This window comes from Bos indicus x Bos taurus, chromosome 12 (genome assembly GCF_003369695.1).
Source record: "Bos indicus x Bos taurus breed Angus x Brahman F1 hybrid chromosome 12, Bos_hybrid_MaternalHap_v2.0, whole genome shotgun sequence".
NCBI lineage: Eukaryota > Metazoa > Chordata > Mammalia > Artiodactyla > Bovidae > Bos > Bos indicus x Bos taurus.
This window is the reverse complement of record NC_040087.1, coordinates 31,654,059-31,673,444: the sequence shown is the minus strand read 5'-3', so window position 1 is coordinate 31,673,444 and position 19,386 is coordinate 31,654,059. Positions and strand designations below refer to the sequence as shown.

Sequence of the window (19,386 nt, the reverse complement as noted above, 5' to 3'; positions counted from 1 at the left end):
AAGGATGGTGTGACTGTTTGCTGAGTGGCCGGAGGAGCCCCTGTTTACTGGGCCTGCATCCACTGTGCTGTCATCTGGTGTCTCTAGGTCGCACTGCCCCATCAGAAAAATGGAGGCAGTAATACTATTTGCATGGGGTTGTTTAATAGAACTTGGATGTGAAAATCTGTTGTATTGTTTATCAGCTATTTGAATACCTACTTTTAAGAAGGGCTTACTTGTATATGAATGTTTATGTAAATGTGCTAGTAGAGTAGGGAATGCCAGAAAAATATCAGGAATAGTTCCTAATCTCAGTTTACAAATAATTAAATGTTTTAGTGGTTGAAGACAGCAATGAAGGATCAAAGGATTTCTTTTTTTTGGTCACATGAGTGATATAAACAGTATCTTAAAAGGTGGAGTTTTTAAGAAAACAGTTTGGAATAATAGGGCAATGCATTCTAGAGATGAGGAAGGAGGAAAATAACATTTATGATTACTTTTGAAGTAGGGTGCTAGGCACTCTGCTTCACTTGAGGGCCTTTCACAGCCCTGTGAGTGAGATGTGATTGCTTTTCTTTCAGATGAAGAAATGAATTTTAGTGGGTTTTGCTTAAGGTCATTCAGCTAGTGAGTGTTAAAACTTGGATTAGAACACAGTGACTAACTTCAAGTATTTTGTTTTTTCCATTGTACCTGGGTCTTGAGGATTCTACGGCTTGAGCTGTGTGTGTGCTGGAATTGATGGTACTCTTTGTTGTGGACTGTGCGTGCCAAGTCACTTCAGTTGTCTCTGACTCTTTGCAGTCCTGTGGGCTGTAGCCCACCAGGCTCCTCTGTCCATGGGATTTCCCAGGCAAGAATACTGGAGTGGGTTGCCTTGCCCTCCTCCAGGGGATCTTCCCAACCCAGGGGTCAAACCCATGTCTCTTACATCTCCTACAGTGCAAGTGGATTCTTTACCACTAGTGCCACATGGGCAGCCCAGTTGCGAACTATCAGTTCAGTTCAGTCGCTCAGTCGTGTCCAACTCCTTGCGACCCCATGAATTGCAGCATGCCAGCCCTCCCTGTCCATCACCAACTCCCGGAGTTCATTCAGACTCACGTCCATTGAGTCCGTGATGCCATCCAGCCATCTCATCCTCCGTCGTCCCCTTCTCCTCCTGCCCCTGATCCCTCCCAGCATCAGAGTCTTTTCCAGTGAGTCAACTCTTTGCGTGAGGTGGCCAAAGTACTGGAGTTTCAGCTTTAGCATCATTCCTTCCAAAGAACACCCAGGACTGATCTCCTTCAGAATGGACTGGTTGGATCTCCTTGCAGTCCAAGGGACTCTCAAGAGTCTTCTCCAACACCACAGTTCAAAAGCATCAATTCTCCGGCGCTCAGCTTTCTTCACAGTCCAGCTCTCACATCCCTACGTGACCACTGGAAAAACCATAGCCTTGACTAGACAGACCTTTGTGGGCAAAGTAACAACCTTTGTTGTCTTTGCTTTTTAATATGCTGTCTAAGTTGGTCCTAACTATAGACCTTCAAAATATAATGAGTTTATTGGTTTGACTGGAGGAGAGAGTTCAGTAGTGTTAGTTATTGTAAGATCTTTTTATAGTAGAATGTATACTTTTGCATTATAATCTTTGATATTTTGGAAATATCTGTGTTGTTTCCCTGATGGATACACAGTTGTCTTAAATCCATTGATTGAATAATCCCAGTTTTCTCCATGGGTTTTAAAAAGGAGGTTTGTCAAAATATAATTTACCTACTGTAAATTCACCCATTGTAAATGTACAATTCATTTTTTCTTAGTAGATTTATAGAGTTGCAGCCATCAGGAGTTTTACAAGAACTTTTAAGATACTTTTCATGTTTTTAAATATACTTTTCATTTTTTTCTGTAACGTTTCATTAAAGTTTGCCAGGTAGATGGTACGTGTCTCATTTTACAAGTCATGGTATAATCTCCACTTTATAAGCATTTTGCCCGAGACATTGTGGCTAGTAAGTGGCAGAACTGAAATTCAGACCCAGAACTTTTAGGAAATACTATAATGATAGGTTGAGAACGGAATGTTGAGGGCTTTTTAATGTTGACTAAGAAGTTTGGATTTCATCCCTTGGGATAAGGATTGCCAGCACCTGTCTGTGATGTCCTTGTTGGCAGAGGAGAACCACTCAGTATTTTCAGCTGGACTCTTTTTTTGTCTTTAAAACTTGTTCTATGGAGAGCCAGACTTGTTCTGTGGGCTCCAAAATCACTGCAGATGGTGACTGCAACTATGAAATTCAAAGACACTTGCTCCTTGTAAGGAAAGTTATGACCAACCTAGATAGCATATTAAAAAGCAGAGACATTACTCTTCCAACAAAGGTCCGTCTAGTCAAGGCTGTGGTTTTTCCAATAGTCATGTATGAACATGAGATTTGAACTATTAAGAAAGCTGACCACCAAAGAATTGATGCTTTTGAACTGTGTTGTTGGAGAAGACTCTTGAGAGTCTCTTGGACTGCAAGGAGATCCGACCAGTCCATCCTAAAGGAAATCGGTCCTGAATATTCATTGGAAGGACTGATGTTGAAGCTGAAACTCCAGTACTTTGGCCACCTGATGCGAAGAGCTGACTCATTAGAAAAGACCCTGATGCTGGGAAAGATTGAGGGTGGGAGGAGAAGGAGACGACAGAGGATGAGATAGTTGGATGGCATCACCAACTCAATGGACACGCGTTTGAGTAAACTCCGGAAGTTGGTGATAGACAGGGAGGCCTGGCGTGCTGCAGTCCATGGGGTCGCAAAGAGTCGGACATGACTGAACGACTGAACTGACTGACTGACTGACTGATGTTGGTCATAGCTTTTTTTCCAAGGACCAAGTGTCTTTTAATTTCATGGCTGCAGTCACCATCTGCAGTGATTTTTGGAGCCCCCCAAAATAGTCTCTCACTGTTTCCACTGTTGCCCCATCTATTTCCCATGAAGTGATGGGACCACATGCCATGATCTTAGTTTTCTGAATGTTGAGCATTAAGCCAACTTTTCCACTCTCCTCTTTCACTTTCATCAAGAGGCTTTTGAGTTCCTCTTCACTTTCTGCCACAAGGGTGGTGTTATCTGCATATCTGAGGTTACTGATATTTCTCCCAGCAATCTTGATTCCAGCTTGTGAGTCATCCAGTCTGGCATTTCACATGATGTACTCTGCATATAAATTAAATAAGCAGGGTGACAGTACACAGCCTTGACGTACTCCTGTTGTTCCATGTCCAGTTCTAATTGTTGCTTCTTTACCTTCTACAGATTTCTCAGGAGGCAGGTCAGGTGTTCATATTCCCATCTTTTTAAGAATTGTCCACAGCCTGGCCCTCTCACAGAACAAAGGATTGAGTTGCATACCAAAGGAGAGCTACATACCGGCCCCTCCCCGCCCAGAGGCAGAGAGGCAGGCTTGCAACATCTAGAGCCAGAAGGCAAGGGGCTGCTACCATTTCAGCCCCAGAGACAGCATCTTCCACCAACAGTGAGCAGGCTTCCAGCTGCTAACCATGTCCTCCTGAGATCCTGGGTGGATAACATCTGCCAGACCGGTTGCAGGTTGAGAGTAGCTCTCCAGAGGAGACAAGCAGCACACCCAGGAAACTGAGTAGTCTGGACCCGGGAGGTGATTAAGATGCACAGCCCACCTGGGACAGTGCGCTCGGCAAGCACCTGGTTGCCTGAGCTGCTCAGACCTGGGAACGGCACAAAACGCACGCCCAACTTACAGACACTGAGCCAGAAACATGTCTGAGTGTCTCCTGTGGAGGTGTGGGTGAGCAGTGGCCTGCCGCAGGAGCTCTGGGTGTAGCAAACCTGGGTATGGCATAAGCCCTTTGCAGGTCGCCATTATCCCCACCATAGAACCACCAGAACTTACACAGGACTGAGGAAACAGACTCTTGGAGGCCACAGACAAAAACCCTGTGTGCACCAGGACGCAGGAGAAAGGAGCAGTGACCCCCCAAGGGACTGACCCAGACTTGCCCGTGAGTGTCCATGAGTCTCTGGTGGAGACCTGGGTCAGCAGTGGCTTGCTGCAGGTTTGGGGGCATGAGGGCAGCAGTGTATGCAGGGACCTTTTGAAGGAGGTCGCCATTATCTTCATTGCCTCCACCATAGTTTGGCCCCAGGTCAAGCAACAGGGAGGGAACACAGCCCTGCCCATTAACAGAAAATTGGATTAAGGATTTATTGAACATGTCCCCACCCATCAGAACAAGACCCAGTTTCCCCCTCAGTCAGTCTCTCCCTTCAGGAAGCTTCCATAATCCTCTTAGCCTTCTCCATCAGAGGGCAGACAGAATGACAACCTCAATCACAGAAAAGTAACCAATTTGATCACATGACCGCATTGAGCTTGTGTAGCTCAATGAAACTATGAACCATACTGTGTAGGGCCTCCCAAGACAGAAAGGTCATGGCGGAGAGTTCTGACAAAACGTCCACTGGAGAAGGGAATGGCAAACCACTTCAGTATTCTTGCCTTGAGAACCCCGTGAACAGTATGGAAAGGCAAAAAGGTATGACACTGAAAGATGAACTCCCCAGGTCAGTAAAGCATCTGCCTACAATGCTGGAGACCCAGGTTCAGTCCCTGGGTTGGGAAGATTTCCTGGAGAAGGAAATGGCAACCCACTCCAGTATTCTTGCCTGGAAAATCCCACGGATGGAGGAGCCTTGTAGGCTACAGTCCGTGAGGTTGCAAAGAGTCGGACACGACCGAGTGACTTCAGTGAGTGAGTGATGCTACTGGAGAAGAATGCAGAAATAGCTCCAGAAAGAATGAAGGGATAGAGCCAAAGCAAAAACAACAGCCAATTGTGGATGTGACGGGTGGTGGAAGTAAATTCCTATGTTGTATAGAGCAATATTGCATAGGAACCTGGAATGTTAGGTCCATGAATCAAGGCAAATTGGGAGTGGTCACACAGGAGGTGGCAAGTGGGAATGTTGACATTTTAGGAATCAGTGAACTAAAATGGACTGGAATGGGTGAATTTAACTCAGATTATATCTACCACTATGGGCAAGAATCACTTAGAAGAAATGGAGTAGCCATCATAGTCAATAAGAGTTCAAAATGCAGTACTTGGATGCAGTCTCAAAAAGAACAGGATGATCTCTGTTCGTTTCCAAGGCAAACCATTCAGTAGCACAGTAATCCAACTCTGTGCCCCGACCAGTAACGCTGAAAAAGCTGAAGTTGAATGGTTCTATGAAGACCTACAAGACCTTCTAGAACTAACACCCCAAAAAGATGTCCTCTTCCTTATAGGGGACTGGAATGCAAAAGTAGGAAGTCAAGAGATACCTGGATTAACAGGCAAATTTGGCGTTGGAGTACAAAATGAAGCAGGGCAAAGGCTAACAGAGTTTTGCCAAGAGAACACACTGGTCATAGTAAACAGCCTCTTCCAACAACACAAGAAAAGACTCTACACACGGACATCACCAGATGGTCAATACTGAAATCAGATCGAGTATTCTTTGCAGCCAAAGATGGAGAAGCTCTATACAGTCAGCAAAAACAAGACCAGGAGCTGACTGCGGCTCAGATCATGAATTCCTTTTTGCCAAATTTGGACTTCATTGAAGAAAGTAGGGAAAACCACTAGACCATTCAGGTATGACTTAAATCAAATCTCTTATGATTATATAGTGGAAGTGAGAAATAGATTCAAGGGGCTAGATCTGATAATCTGAAGAACTGTGGATGGAGGTTCGTGACATTGTACAGGAGACAGTGATCAAGACCATCTCCAAGAAAAATAAATGCAAAAAGGCAAAATGGTTGTCTGATGAGGCCTTAGAAGTAGCTGAGAAAAAAAGAGCTGAGAAAAGAAGCTAAAGGCAAAGGAGAAAAGGAAAGATATACCCATTTGAATGCAGAGTTCCAAAGAATAGCAAGAAGAGATAAGAAAGCGTTCCTCAGTGATCAATGCAAAGAAATAGAGGAAAACAATAGAGTGGGAAAGACTAGAGATCTCTTCAAGAAAATTAGAGATACCAAGGGAACATTTCCTGTAAATGTGGGCTCAATAACCGACAGAAAATGGTATGGACCTAAAAGAAGAAGAATATATTAAGAAGAGGTGGCAAGAATACACAGAAGAACGATACAAAAAAGATCTTCATGACCCAGATAACCACGATGGTGTGATCACTCACCTAGAGCCATCATGGAATGCAAAGACAAGTGGGCCTTAGGAAGCATCACTATGAACAAAGCTAGTGGAGGTGATGGAATTCCAGTTGAGCTATTTCAAATCCTAAAAGATGATGCTGTGAAAGTGCTGCACTCAATATGCCAGCAAATTTGGAAAACTCAGCAGTGGCCACAGGACTGGAAAAGATCTGTTTTCATTCCAATCTCAAAGAAAGGCAATGCCAAAGAATGTTCAAACTACTGCACGATTGCACTCATCTCATATGCTAGCAAAGACATGCTCAAAATTCTCCAAGCCAGGCTTCAATGGTACGTAAACTGTGAGCTTCCAGATGTTCAAACTGATTTTAGAAAAGGCAGAGGAACCAGAGATCAAATTGCCAACATCCGCTGGATCATTGAAAAAGCAAGAGAGTTCCAGAAAAACATTTGCTTTATTTTTTTACCCCTTAATTGCAGCACGGCAGTCCTCCCTGTCCATCACCAACTCCTGGAGTTCACTCAAACTCATGTCCATCGAGTCGGTGATCCCATCCAGCCATCTTATCCTCCGTCGTCCCCTTTTCCTCCTGCCCCTGATCCCTCCCAGCATCAGAGTCTTTTCCAATGAGTCAGCTCTTTGCGTGAGGTGGCCAAAGTACTGGAGTTTCAGCTTTAGCATCATTCCTTCCAAAGAACACCCAGGACTGATCTCCTTTAGAATGGACTGGTTGGATCTCCTTGCAGTCTAAGGGACTCTCAAGAGTCTTCTCCAACACCACAGTTCAAAAACATCAATTCTCCGGCACTCAGCTTTCTTCACAGTCCAACTCTCACATCCCTACGTGACCACTGGAAAAACCATAGCCTTGACTAGACAGACCTTTGTTGGCAAAGTAATGTCTCTGCTTTTGAATATGCTATCTAGGTTGGTCATAACTTTCCTTCCAAGGAGTAAGTGTCTTTTAATTTCATGGCTGCAGTCACCATCTGCAGTGATTTTGGAGCCCCCCAAAATAAAATCTGACACTGTTTCCACTGTTTCCCCATCTATTTCCCATGAAGTAATGTAACCAGATGCCATGATCTTCGTCTTCTGAATGTTGAGCTTTAAGCCAACTTTTCCACTCTCCTCTTTCACTTTTATCAAGGGGCTTTTTAGTTCCTCTTCACTAAAAAGTAAGCTAAGAGAAGATAAAACACTATTAAGAGAATCATAAAGAAGAGCAAATACATTTTCAGTTCTGTACTGTACTGATGGACATAGGAAGTTTGCATTGTATGTTTACAAGATGAGTCATTTTCTGTCTGTACCTTTATCACTGCTGTCTTAATAGGATACAAAATCTGTAGGTATCATCTGTTTTGCTAACCCTGGACATCAAAATGAAAAGATAATGTGCAAAAGGAATTCATAGTTATTTACAGGTGTGAAGTGGCAGCAATGGGATTGCTTTCCAGTGGCTTAGTGTCAGGGATATGATTGCTTCATAGTAGCCTAGGCTGTGCACTAATTAATGAGTTGTTGTAAAGTTTGTGCAGCATTTCAGATTTTGTATAGTCATGTTCACTGTAGTGTTAGAAATGTTACATTTAAAGAAAAACATCAGATGATAGTTTGATGTGTCACCTATAATAACTTCTCCAATTAGGAGAGAGGCATACTGTATGGTACTGTAATTCTTTGAAAGTAAAGTTATAAAAGTGAGAAAACAAAACATTGTTAATTTTATATTAAGTATCACTTACTTTATGTAAGGATAGACTACTATCTATATCTGCATATAATCTATGCATTCATGACATGCCTTATTTTCATTTTCTTTTGTATCTTTAGTCTGTGTGGTTCACCTGCAGATTTTCTAAATTGTCATAAATCTCCAAACATTTTTACAATATATTTATCGAAAAAAAGTCTGTGTATTCTCTGATGGCTCAGTTGGTAAAGAATCCGCCTTCAATGCAGGAGACCCCGGTTTGATTCCTGGATGGGGAAGATCCTCTGGAGAAGGGATAAGCATTCCAGTATTCTTGGACTTCCCTTGTGGCTCAGCTGGTAAAGAATCCGCCTGTAATGCAGGAGACTTGAGTTTGGTCCCTGGGTTGGGAATATCCCCTGGAGAAGGCAACAGCTATCTACTCCAGTATTCTGGCCTAGAGAATTGCATGTACTGTATAGTCCATGGGGTCGCAAAGAGTTGGATGCAACTGAGCGACTTTCACTTTCATAATTGGGCCCAGGCAGTTCAAACCTGTGTGGTTCAGTGGTCAACTGTACTTACCAAGAAATAGGATCTAAAGTGTATTGTTCATCACTTTGTTGATATGTGATGGCTTATTTTAGTAGTTACAGTGATTCCATATTATTCCACCTTAGAATTGACAGGCAGCTTGTCTGTTGTCTTCAGCTCTGTCCCATTGAAACCACTGTTGAGTTGGTTTCCTGAATAAGTTAATGTGAAACTGCTGGTCTGTTCCATAAGATATGTTATGAGAAACAGTCTGGGAAACTTGTCCTGTTGAGTATATGAAGATTCACAGAAGAAATTGCAGTAGTTTCCATTCTCCTGTTCTTGCAAGTTAAAGAAAGAAAACTTGATGAGAAAAGTAGGAATAAATGCAAGTGTGGTTTGTTTTCTTCATGTGCTTAGTGGCTCTCAGGTAGCAATATAAAAATAACTGTCTCTGTGGAAAAAGTTATTCAACTTGAGCATTGTTTAACAAGTTTTTAGAGTTGAGCCAGTTTTGTTTGATTCAAGTTATGAACAAGTAAATAAAAACAAGTGTGACAGAGATTTGAGACTTTATTGTAAGTTCCCAAAACTTATTTGGGAACAGAGAAACTACATCAACCTTTTATGCTTTTAAATAATTTAAATACTTGAATTTTCCTTTTCTTTCAGTTCCTGGAATGGATGGAGGTGCTTTAACTGATACGAGTCTCACAGATTCCTATTTCAGCACCAGCTTTATTGGAGTCAATGGATTTGGAAGCCCTGTGGAGACGAAGTATCCTGTGATGCAGGTATTGTTGGTGTGAATTCTTATGGCCCTGGACACTGAGGTGTGTTTTGGGGATGGAGACCTCTAGAGTCTTCCTTTGTCCTCACGTTTGGTGAGTGGGAGGTGGACTTTTAGGAGGTGATGAGGTCAGAGAGGATACAGATAAGCCACCTCCTGTAAGTTGGAAGTCAGGTGAGCTTTCAAGGATGGAGTTGAAGTGTGTAGAGGATGGTTAGAAACAGGCTAGTTTCCCTCCTGTGTGTGTTGTGATTATGGGATGAAGTCCTTTCAGGATTGTGAGACCATAGAGGCTGTGGAGTGTGTTAAGGAAGGGTGGGACATGGTCAGAGAACGGAGACAAGCCTAATTTCATAGCCTCTATCAGGTGTATGAAGGATAATACGTATTGAGAGATAGTAGTTATCGACTCTGTCATTCACATCCCCCAGATGGATACTTACGAAGAAGGAAACTGAGTAGTTATGTGTCTTGCTCAGGCTAGTAAGTTATGGAAGTGCAGTTCAAAATGGTTCTGTGACTTTGGTTTTAAATACCTGGCTAATGAGTAAAATAAGTTTCTGCCTACGTGATTGTAATCCATGCAGCAGCATTATAGGAAGGTGAGAGTGTCACTGACGTGAACAATGGGTTGGAGGGGTAGACGCAAAGAGGGTCAGTCTAAACCTAATCGGTTGACTATTCTTAATTCTGCATTCTTCAGTGATATTATGTATATATATTTTAATTTTCAGAGAATGACCAATAGTAGCAGCTCCCCAAGCCTTCTAAATGACAGTGCCAAGCCATACGCAGGCCACGGTAAGACTCCATCCCTTTTTCTCTCATAGGTATGTGTATTTCTGACTCTAAAAACAATATGTCCACAGTAGAGATTTTGAAAATTATAGATATAAGGAATAAAGTAGAAATGATCTATTATCTTCACACTAAGAGGTAACAAAATTTGGAGATAAATGCACATAAAATAGACTTAAGTATATACATAATAATACTTAAGATCACATTAAATATACTTTTAAATTATAGCGTGAATGTTTCTCAATCATTGTAAATTGAATCCTATTGTTTATTCTCATAATTTACTTTGCTTCTGTTTTTTTTAAAGATTACACTCCAATATTGGACTATGTGTATGAATCTGTGTTCATATTTTGAGTTATTTCTTTTGGAAACACTGTTATACATGAAATTACTGTTTTAAGATTATGGATGTTTTTAAGACTTTTGATACGGGATTTCCTTTTTGTATCCTAATTCAAAAATAAACGTTTCTTCTTTATCTTTCTATATCCTATTTTAAAAATAAATTCAGGAATGTTTTTTTAAAAAGTATGTTACAATTGAGTATTGGTGCAAGCAGTTATTTATAATAATGAGAAGAAGAATTTGCATGTTGATTGTTTCTTGAGATAGATATTTTATGTATGTGTATCAAGCCTCTCACTACTTGGAAATTTCAGCTTTCTTTCACTGTAGGAAAAAGTAGCAATATTTTAATATTGAATTATTAGAAACTGATGTGTAGCATTGTAGTATTTTTGGTGTTTCCATAGAGTTTATATGCTGACTTGGTCCTTTATACTATCAAAGGTAGCATAAAAGACGAATAATACCTATTTTTAAAGAGTTTAAATATATAATTACATAAAAATCTAGTGTCTTAGTATTTTATTAACTTCTTTCTCTTTGCATTATTAATTATATTAAATTAGTGTTAATTCTAATGAAGGACTAAACCATGAAAATCCAGACACAAGAAGCTGGAGAAATATAGCAGCAGTTTTATGTATTGCATTATAAAGAGATTTAAGTCTCCTTTAAATGAGAAAATTTACTGTATTTTTTAAGGATTTCACAGATAGTTTAATGAGAAACATAAAGAATAACTAAAGCTCAGAAATGAATATAAAAATGTTTGGGTGCATATCATAAATTCCTTTTCAGAAACTCATTTTGATTTGTTAAGTGAGAAACAATTTAGAGATACACTTTTGTTTATAACTTCCGGCCACAGAGTAATGGAACTTTGAACCTTTAAAGTCTTTGAATTTCGTGTTAGTATTTTGAAACATTTAATAGCCCCATCTTTAAAAACTTAATTTGCCTTATCCTTTTAGTATGACTGTCAAAAATGTGGTGATATACTTAACTTTATGGAATACTCTGCAGGGTAGATGGTTTTTAAGGCCTTGATTGTTAAAGTCCAAGCCCTATCTCTCAGTTATGTTTGACTGTTTGACTACCTTCCCCTCCCCCCTCCCCCCTCCCCCTTTTGTATTTCTTATGACGTGGTCTCAGGAACACAGACTACAGGTAGACTTCCTTAATAAACACATTTCTAATAACATGGTTAAGATTATTTATTTTTTTCTATTTTATTTTTCTTTTGGTTCTGAGCAAATAGTTACATCCTTATCTGTATAGTTGCTGAATAAATGTGCACTGAATATTGGCTGAATGAAGTATCCTCCAGTTTGTGTTTCCTTCCCTCAGAAAATATTTGAACATCTTCTGTGTGTGAGCATTGAGTTTGATATTGTGGAATATGATTGTTATTATTATTTATAAGCATTTGGGTTAAATGTCTATTAGATTTGTAGGTGTCCTGAGTTGCCTGTGTGGAAACTTATGTAACTTACCTTCCAGATCCTCTAACTTCACCTGCTTCATCCTTGTTTAATGACTTTGGTGCCCTCAACATCTCTCAGAGAAGAAAGGTAGGTGCAATGGACACTTATATGAAACTAAATGGAACATAGGGGTGACACGGGGGTGTTGCCGACATAGTGGTCAGTGTTCTCTTAAGTAGGGGAGGACTGGAATGTTCTTCTTGCCTTTTGTTAACCTTTTCCCTTGTTGTATATCTCTTAAAGTAGAATTTTGTTTGCTCTCTGTGTATGATATAGAGACTTTCTATGTGAAGGAATGAAATTCTTCTACTTATTTTTGCTCATTTAAAAAACTCTTAATACATTCTCTTTGTAAGATAAACATTTAATGTTGTAGTTGCTGTTCTGTGACCCATTGTAGACATGTTAATCATCTTTTTTTATTTTCTGACTGCTTTGTCTAAATTTCAAAGATTTCTCCCCTAATCTAAATTTCTCATTAAAAGGCACACTTAATCTTTAGCTTTTCGTAACTGGCCCAACTGTTTAAAAACAGTTTAAAATCTCTTCATATTAGAAATTTAATTTTATTTGAAATTGAGGTTGAATAGATTTTGAAGTACCTCTATTAGTTTATTATAGTTTGGTGCCTTTGAGTCTTAATGAGAATCATTATGTTAATAGTAATAATAATCTAGAGGAGGTGGTACTTTTGGTTAGGAATAGCAGCTAAATATTCAGGAGATTGTAAATTTTGGTGGAAATTACTATGAAATTACAACTAATTCAGTTTCCTAAGTAATGGGAGAAAGATTAAAAAGAAAAGAATGTTAATTTTAGAAAACTGGTATAAGCTTAAGGTGCTTTTTAGGAAGTATCTGTTCAAAAGGTAGAATTAAATGAATTTCAAGAAGACTAGATAAATTCAATGAATTTCAAGAAAATGTTCTCTAGACCAAAAAAATATGGGGTCAGGTATAAATTACATCAGTATCCTCATATACCTATTATTATCTCCATTTTGAAACAGATGAGAATAAGTATGTAATTACAACATGCTTTTAAGAAACATTGAACACAAGCAGACTCATTGGTGATGGTGAGAAGTGACAGTAGATAAAGCCTGTCACCGTAGCAGGAGATAGGAACGGGCTAGGTAGCCGGTACAACCTAGACGTCAAGTTACCTGGAGCTTCTTAGTGTTGGGAAAATTAAAAAGCCCCTAAGTAGTTTTAAGGGTCCCCCCAGTGGCCTTTTTACGTTTTTAAAAATAATAATCAGTTAACTGTGGTGAGTAGCATTTCCGATGAATGAATAAAAAGTAAAAGTAGAATGGCAAATAAATCCTTAAGTGTTCCTAATATGAGGGTTTGGTGGACTGCATCTTAAAGTTAAAATACATGATTTAGAGCTGCTGACATTAATTTTTGAGAAAAGCAGTAAAAATCCCTGGAGATTGAAAAAAAGGAGGTTATAATACCCATTCTCCTAAAATTTATTTTAGTAAAGGGAAATAATGGAAGGAAATGTTACTAGAGAGGTGAAATCTGTATGTGGAGAGATATTAAAATGTATCCAGATGGAAGCAGATTAGTCTAGTGAAGGGAGCATTGGTTGTAATTTTTGAGATCCTGAATCTCTAGCTTTGTGACCTTGGGCCAGCTTCCTACGCTGTAATATTCACATCTGTGAAATGATGAGCATGGCCTGAATAATTGCTGTGGTGTCTTCCATGTCTAAAGTTCAATGACTGGGTGAACTGAAAGGACCTACGTGTCAACATCTACTTAGAAACTCAGGATTCATATGTTATACCTTTGAAGGACCATATTTTATTGCCATTTATATTTGAAATAATATGTAGAGACATAGAGGTTTGTTTACTTTTTTTCCCCAGTAGTGGACTATATACTTAGCAGTCTATGGGTACACGTTGCATATGTTTTTAAATCGTTAATAGTTGAGAAGGCTTAAAATTCCTTTGTATTAGAAAAACTGTTGGTATGAGACTGTTGCATGCTGTGAAGTAAACACACATGGAGACTGACTGTTCTTTTGTTGTAATTTATAATGTCTGTTTAATGACGTAGTTTAGGGGAAGTAACTCACATTTTTGTAAATATTTAACCATAATTGCAGGTGATCTAAGCAGGCTATCATGATTACTGAGTGACATTTTATTTCATAATGAGATTGGAAAACAGGTGTTTGGGCCATACTTACTACTATTTCATAGTTAGATAAATACTTTTCTGAAAATCTCAGTTGGGCCAATCCCTGGGCTGCAAATGCTAATTTTTGCCTCTGGAATATGTGAATTCTTTGGATCAGGTCAGTCAGGTATTTTTATTGTGAGCAGTCTTACTGTGGGCTATATATGGAACATATAAGAAGAATCAACTGATGTTTTTTTCTGCTTTCCTCAAATCTAATTCAAGAGGCAGTGCATGAATCTACTAGAAAAAATTTACAAAGCAATGTATTAATCATTACAAATTTAAATGTGAGGTGATTGCTACATAGCAGAGATTTCTCTAGATCCAGAAGAGTTTGTGGAGAAAAGATGTTTGAGTTGTGGTTTTTGAAGATGAGGAATATGGAGAAGCAAAGATGCTAAGCAGAAGGTATCGTTTTATTGCAAGTAGAGAGTTGGTATCTTCAGGAAATTTAAAAATTTCTCTTCTATCACAGGTGAACTAAGAGACTATGGCTGAGGGCCTTGTCTCTGTAAAGACTTGTTGAAGTAAAATGTGTGCTGTGAAAAAACAGTACAGAAATTCATAGCTGGGTAAATACCTTTGTTTGGGTGGTTTATTGTTGTTAGATACATGAAGAAGAGCTGTATGCTAAGAATATATGCCTTAGGGCACTGCTGCTCATGGTGTGTCAAGTGACCGCAGCTAGGAAGATAAGTTAAAACATTGAAAGTAAATGTTTAGAAACTTCTGTAACAGTTTGATAATACCACAACATCCAAATATGTCTTCATTTTCTAGTAGTTTACGTGTATTTTATGAATAATGTATAGGACCATGATGCATAGGAAATTTTAGTTATTTTTTGTGTGTGTGTGTTCCAATAAAACTTTATTATGGACACTGAAATTTGAATTGCATATAGTTTTCATGTCACAAACGGTCCTTCTTTTGATATTTTTAACAGTATTAAAAAAAAAACAAAACACCAAAATCACTCTTAGGTCACAGGCAAAAACAGGATTTGGCTTGTGGGTTGAAGTGTGCAGTCCCCTATGCCAATCTTTGGAAGTGCTGAGTGCAGCAGCCAGCACACGGTTCTTGAGCTGATAGTAGGCACCTACTGTGTGCTTAATGCACGTCAGCTTCTATCATCATGGAAGGTGTGGATATGGCAGGAGGCAGCTGTCCACGTGGCTGACTTGCTGCTGAGGGGCAGGCCGTCAGTGGGGGAAGGTGGTCTGCTTTGGAGAAAAAGCAGCTGAGATGGGTTATCAGGAAGTCATGCCTTGGGCTACCACCGGACAGGAGTGGCCAACAGAGTCCTTTAACTGGCCCTTCTCTGCTAAGGACCCAGAGTATTGGCTTAGCTGCCCAGAATGTGTCCCCCTCCCTGCCCCAGCTCAGAGTGAGGGCCTCCTGTCACACCCCTAGGTGCCCCCACAGAGCCCCCTTCCCCTCTAACACTCCAAGGACCCTGTGCCAGCTCCCTCCTGAGGGCTCAGAGCAGACCTTGCCCCCATGTCAGCGATTGTTGCTGCTGCTAAGTCACGTCAGTCGTGTTTGACTCTCTGCGACCCCATAGACGGCAGCCCACCAGGCTCCCCCATCCCTGGGATTCTCCAGGCAAGAATACTGGAGTGGGTTGCCATTTCCTTCTCCAATGCATGAAAGTGAAAAGTGAAAGTGAAATTGCTCAGTCCTGTCTGACTCTTTGCGACCCCATGGACTGCAACCTACCAGGCTCCTCCGTCCATGGGATTTTCCAGGCAAGAGTACTGGAGTGGGTTGCCATTGCCTTCTCCGAGGAAATTTTAAAAACATGATCCTTCACAACTGATATTTGAGAAGCACTGATTTTTTTTTTAATTTTCTACATTATGAACATATAAATACAAAAAGTACCATTACTTGAAAATGTATACAGTTATTATTGGCCAGGAGTGATGGCAGAAGAAATTGAATTATGGGTGTATGCTCAGTGGGAGAGATAACCCCCCAAAACACGAGCTGGAATTTTGTTGAAAATGGGAGGTAATATATTAGACATCAGTGCATGAGGAAACCGTAACAACAAGGTAGATAGATCAAGCTGAGAATTGGTATGATAGAAAAGGACCTGAGAACCACTGTGAATCACAAATGTGATCTGGACAGCAGTAAAATTTTCTGTCAGAAATCCTCAGGGACAGTCTCTTTAAAATAAAGTTTGATGTAAAGAATACAGATATTTGTAAATGACGTGATGACATCTGCTGACTATTCTTGCTAAGCCGTGTGACCACCGATGATTGAGATAAAAGTTCCTGCAGAATTTGTGTCTGGCAATTTTGGCTTCCTGCTGTATAACACTCATGGTACTTTGCCCTCTTTTTTAGTCATCTAGTCATTTTTGTATTTAGCTTTCTTCCCTTGCCAAATTAAAGCAAAAAGGCTCTGGTGCTTGTCATTTACATTTCTTTTGTTTTAATTGTACTTTAGTACGACATTTCAGTCAATGTGCAGCTTTTACCTGGGCATTTGTATTTTACTGACATTTCTAGTAGTGGGATAACAGTTGCACTTTTTAAGTTTTTTAGATTTTAACACCAAGTTAAATTCTGTGGGACAGAGACTTGTGAATATCATGTTTATTTCTTCTGTTCCTGATTGTAAAGCTCTTTGTTAGGATGAGGGAGGCAGGATCAGAGGAGGCCTGGGTATCTGCTCCTGGCTTATTTGTGAGGAGAGGAGGCTGGGTTGGGCCTAGGCTGGGGTTGGCCTAGCTCTGGATGATTCCCCCGATCTCAGTGTGGAGCCTCCTCCCCACTGTTCTCAATTTCAAGAGCATCTTTCCCTCTGTTCATCATCTCTGTTACAAAGTTTTCTGAGATGTGTATTTTATGATTTCTGATTACTTTGACGTTTAAAAGTTTTTGTGTACATTTCTGTTCTAATGTTCTTCAAAAGGTGACTTTTATGTTGCATACTTTTACATAGGGAACCGAACAGGACTAACAAACTGGCAAGAGCTAAAATGAATTTGGAGAAATCTATAGGATTGTGGCATAGACAATCTGGGATGTAAATCCTTCCTTAATCCTTCAGATGGTTAGACTCATTGAACACAAAACCGAGTATTGGTCTTGGGCGGGGCGGGTTAGGGGGGAGGATGAGGAGAAAATGGAGAAGACATCAAAAAATAAATCTTAATGGGTATCACAATACAAAGCATCACCTGTGAAACCATTTTTAAGCATTTAATATATTCTCAGATGTTGTTTTACTTAGTATTTAGATTTCCAGGTGAGCCATATCGGGATCTTTTCCCCATGAATGTTGTACAGGAATGTTCCTATGGAAAATTGTGTTCAGAATTCCAAATTAACACTCTGAGCTATTCTGTTATGGAGTCGACTGATCCTCTGTTCACCTCCTCTTGCTATCCTGTGGAAATGTGCTCAAGTTTTAGACTTAGGGATATGTATGGTATACTTGTTGGAGTTCAGAGGAGCATCCTGGTTCCTGTTTGTAGCTTGCTCAGAGCTCATGGTGAGTTTTTATTTTTCTCTAAGAGCAAACTGTTAGAAATAGTAATAATTCAGTAGCGTTGAACAATGGTCAAGGTTTAATGGAAGTTGTATGCCGGGCAGTTTGAATTGAATCCCCTAATCTACACTGATTGGGTCTTTAAACTTACTTAAACCTTTTTGTGTCTTCATTTGCAAAATGAGAAAAATATTATACTTAATACCTGGTTTGTTGAGTTGTTATGAGGACTAAATGAGAAATGCCCCATAAACGGTAGCTATTATTGGTAAAACTTGATGTTAGCCAAACCTTTCTAGTCTTGTTTGGGAATTGTTTACTGTTATTAAATGAGTCGCTGCTCACACTAGATCAGACTGTGTTAGTTACCCTTTGGAAAGGCCTTCTCTTATAGTTGCTCTGAGAACGTTCATCTTTAAAATATTCAGATCCCTCCTCCTCCAACATTTGAATTTTTGACTCCTCACATAACCGTTAGCTTCTCAAACATATCTGTCAAATTTGGTGAAAGTACATCTGGGAGTTTCTCAGTGAATCCTTGGCAGACAGAAACTTGATTTTATTTATGTTGACAGTGGTTTTCTATATCTGTTTCAGGTAATATGGTAATTCTTTTATAAAATTAAATGTTTTATAATTTCATTATCTCATTTAGTCACCCCAGCAGTTCTTTGAGAGACATTGTTTTTTCCATTTCACAGATTGGAAAATGGGAGATTTAGAGAAATCAGGTAATTTACTTGGACTACTATAGATAATATTTAGTTACATTCAGAGAAAAACAAAAATCTCTTTAGGGCAAAATAAGCACTGAGTCTTCTATGAGGAAAAATGAAGTAGTGGAGAGAGACCACTGGTAGACCACGCAGAGGAGGAGATTATAACATTGATTGACCTATACCTGTCTATTTTTTGATTTACGTGATTATCTCAGTGTCAGTTTTTTACAGTTTTTTGTATTTCTAGGGAATAATACAAAATCAAGCTTTTAATAATTGATAGATAACTTTTCAGAAATGCTGTACAAATTTGTATTTCTACTCATGGGTGCTGATTTTTCAGTAGCCTTGAAAACAGATGTAGAAATCTTTCATTGTCATTTTATAGTCAAAAGCCCCTCACTGTTAACATTTGATTACATTGATTGATTAACTGTTGAGCTTCTCCTTTATGCTTTTTGACCTTGGATTTTTGTGTGTGTGTCCTTTGCTTATTTTGGACTCCCCCCGTGGCTCACACGGTAAAGTGTCTGCCTACAATGTGGTAGATCTGGGTTCAGTCCCTGGGTCGGGAAGATCTCCTGGAGGAGGAAATGGCAACTGACTCCAGTATTCTCACATGGAAAATCCCATGGATGGAAGAGCCTGGTAGGCTACAGTCCATGGGGTTGCAAAGAGTTGGACAGGACTGAGTGACTTCACTTTCACTTTTCATTTTCAACTTGCTTTTCTGTTGGGCTGTCCTTCTTAAATTTGTTGTAAACTCTTTGTTTATTAGGTACTTAAGCATTTATGCTCTTAGTTCTGAAATGTCATACTTAATGTTATTAAGTAATTAAAAAAGAATGAAACCTTAAGCTCATTTTTGTTAAAATAAAACCTGTCTGATGAATATTGAAAGGATTGTCATTGTTTTTATGGAATGTGAATCCACTAACATTTTTATTGCTAAAGACCTATAGTATTCAGCTTCCCTTAGCAAACAGTTACATTTTCTGTCTTACCTGCATATGAATCCTCAGACTTATATGTGCCATTCATCCTATTGTTTAACCCCAATTAGTCTATTCTTTCTTAAAATGATGGATTGGATTAGAAACTTGTTTATAAATATGATAGTTCCTGTCGAAAATGACTCAACTTTGA

General features: G+C 39.4%; 1 protein-coding gene across 10 annotated transcripts in view; it reads left to right on the top strand.

Moving 5' to 3' along the window:
• Nucleotides 1-19,386, top strand: part of PAN3 (poly(A) specific ribonuclease subunit PAN3) — a 123,233-nt gene that overhangs the window by 8,127 nt on the left and 95,720 nt on the right. For 9 of the 10 annotated variants that reach the window (XR_003513798.1, XR_003513797.1, XM_027557510.1 and 6 more), the window contains exons 2-4: nucleotides 9,069-9,190; nucleotides 9,921-9,987; nucleotides 11,836-11,906. Coding sequence is in view for 8 of the 10 variants with exons in the window: in XM_027557510.1 (XP_027413311.1) it covers nucleotides 9,069-9,190; nucleotides 9,921-9,987; nucleotides 11,836-11,906 (260 nt within the window). In the remaining 2 variants the exon portion in view is untranslated. The remainder of the gene's footprint in view (nucleotides 1-9,068; nucleotides 9,191-9,920; nucleotides 9,988-11,835; nucleotides 11,907-19,386) is intronic. The other variant, XM_027557515.1, reaches the window with a different exon arrangement.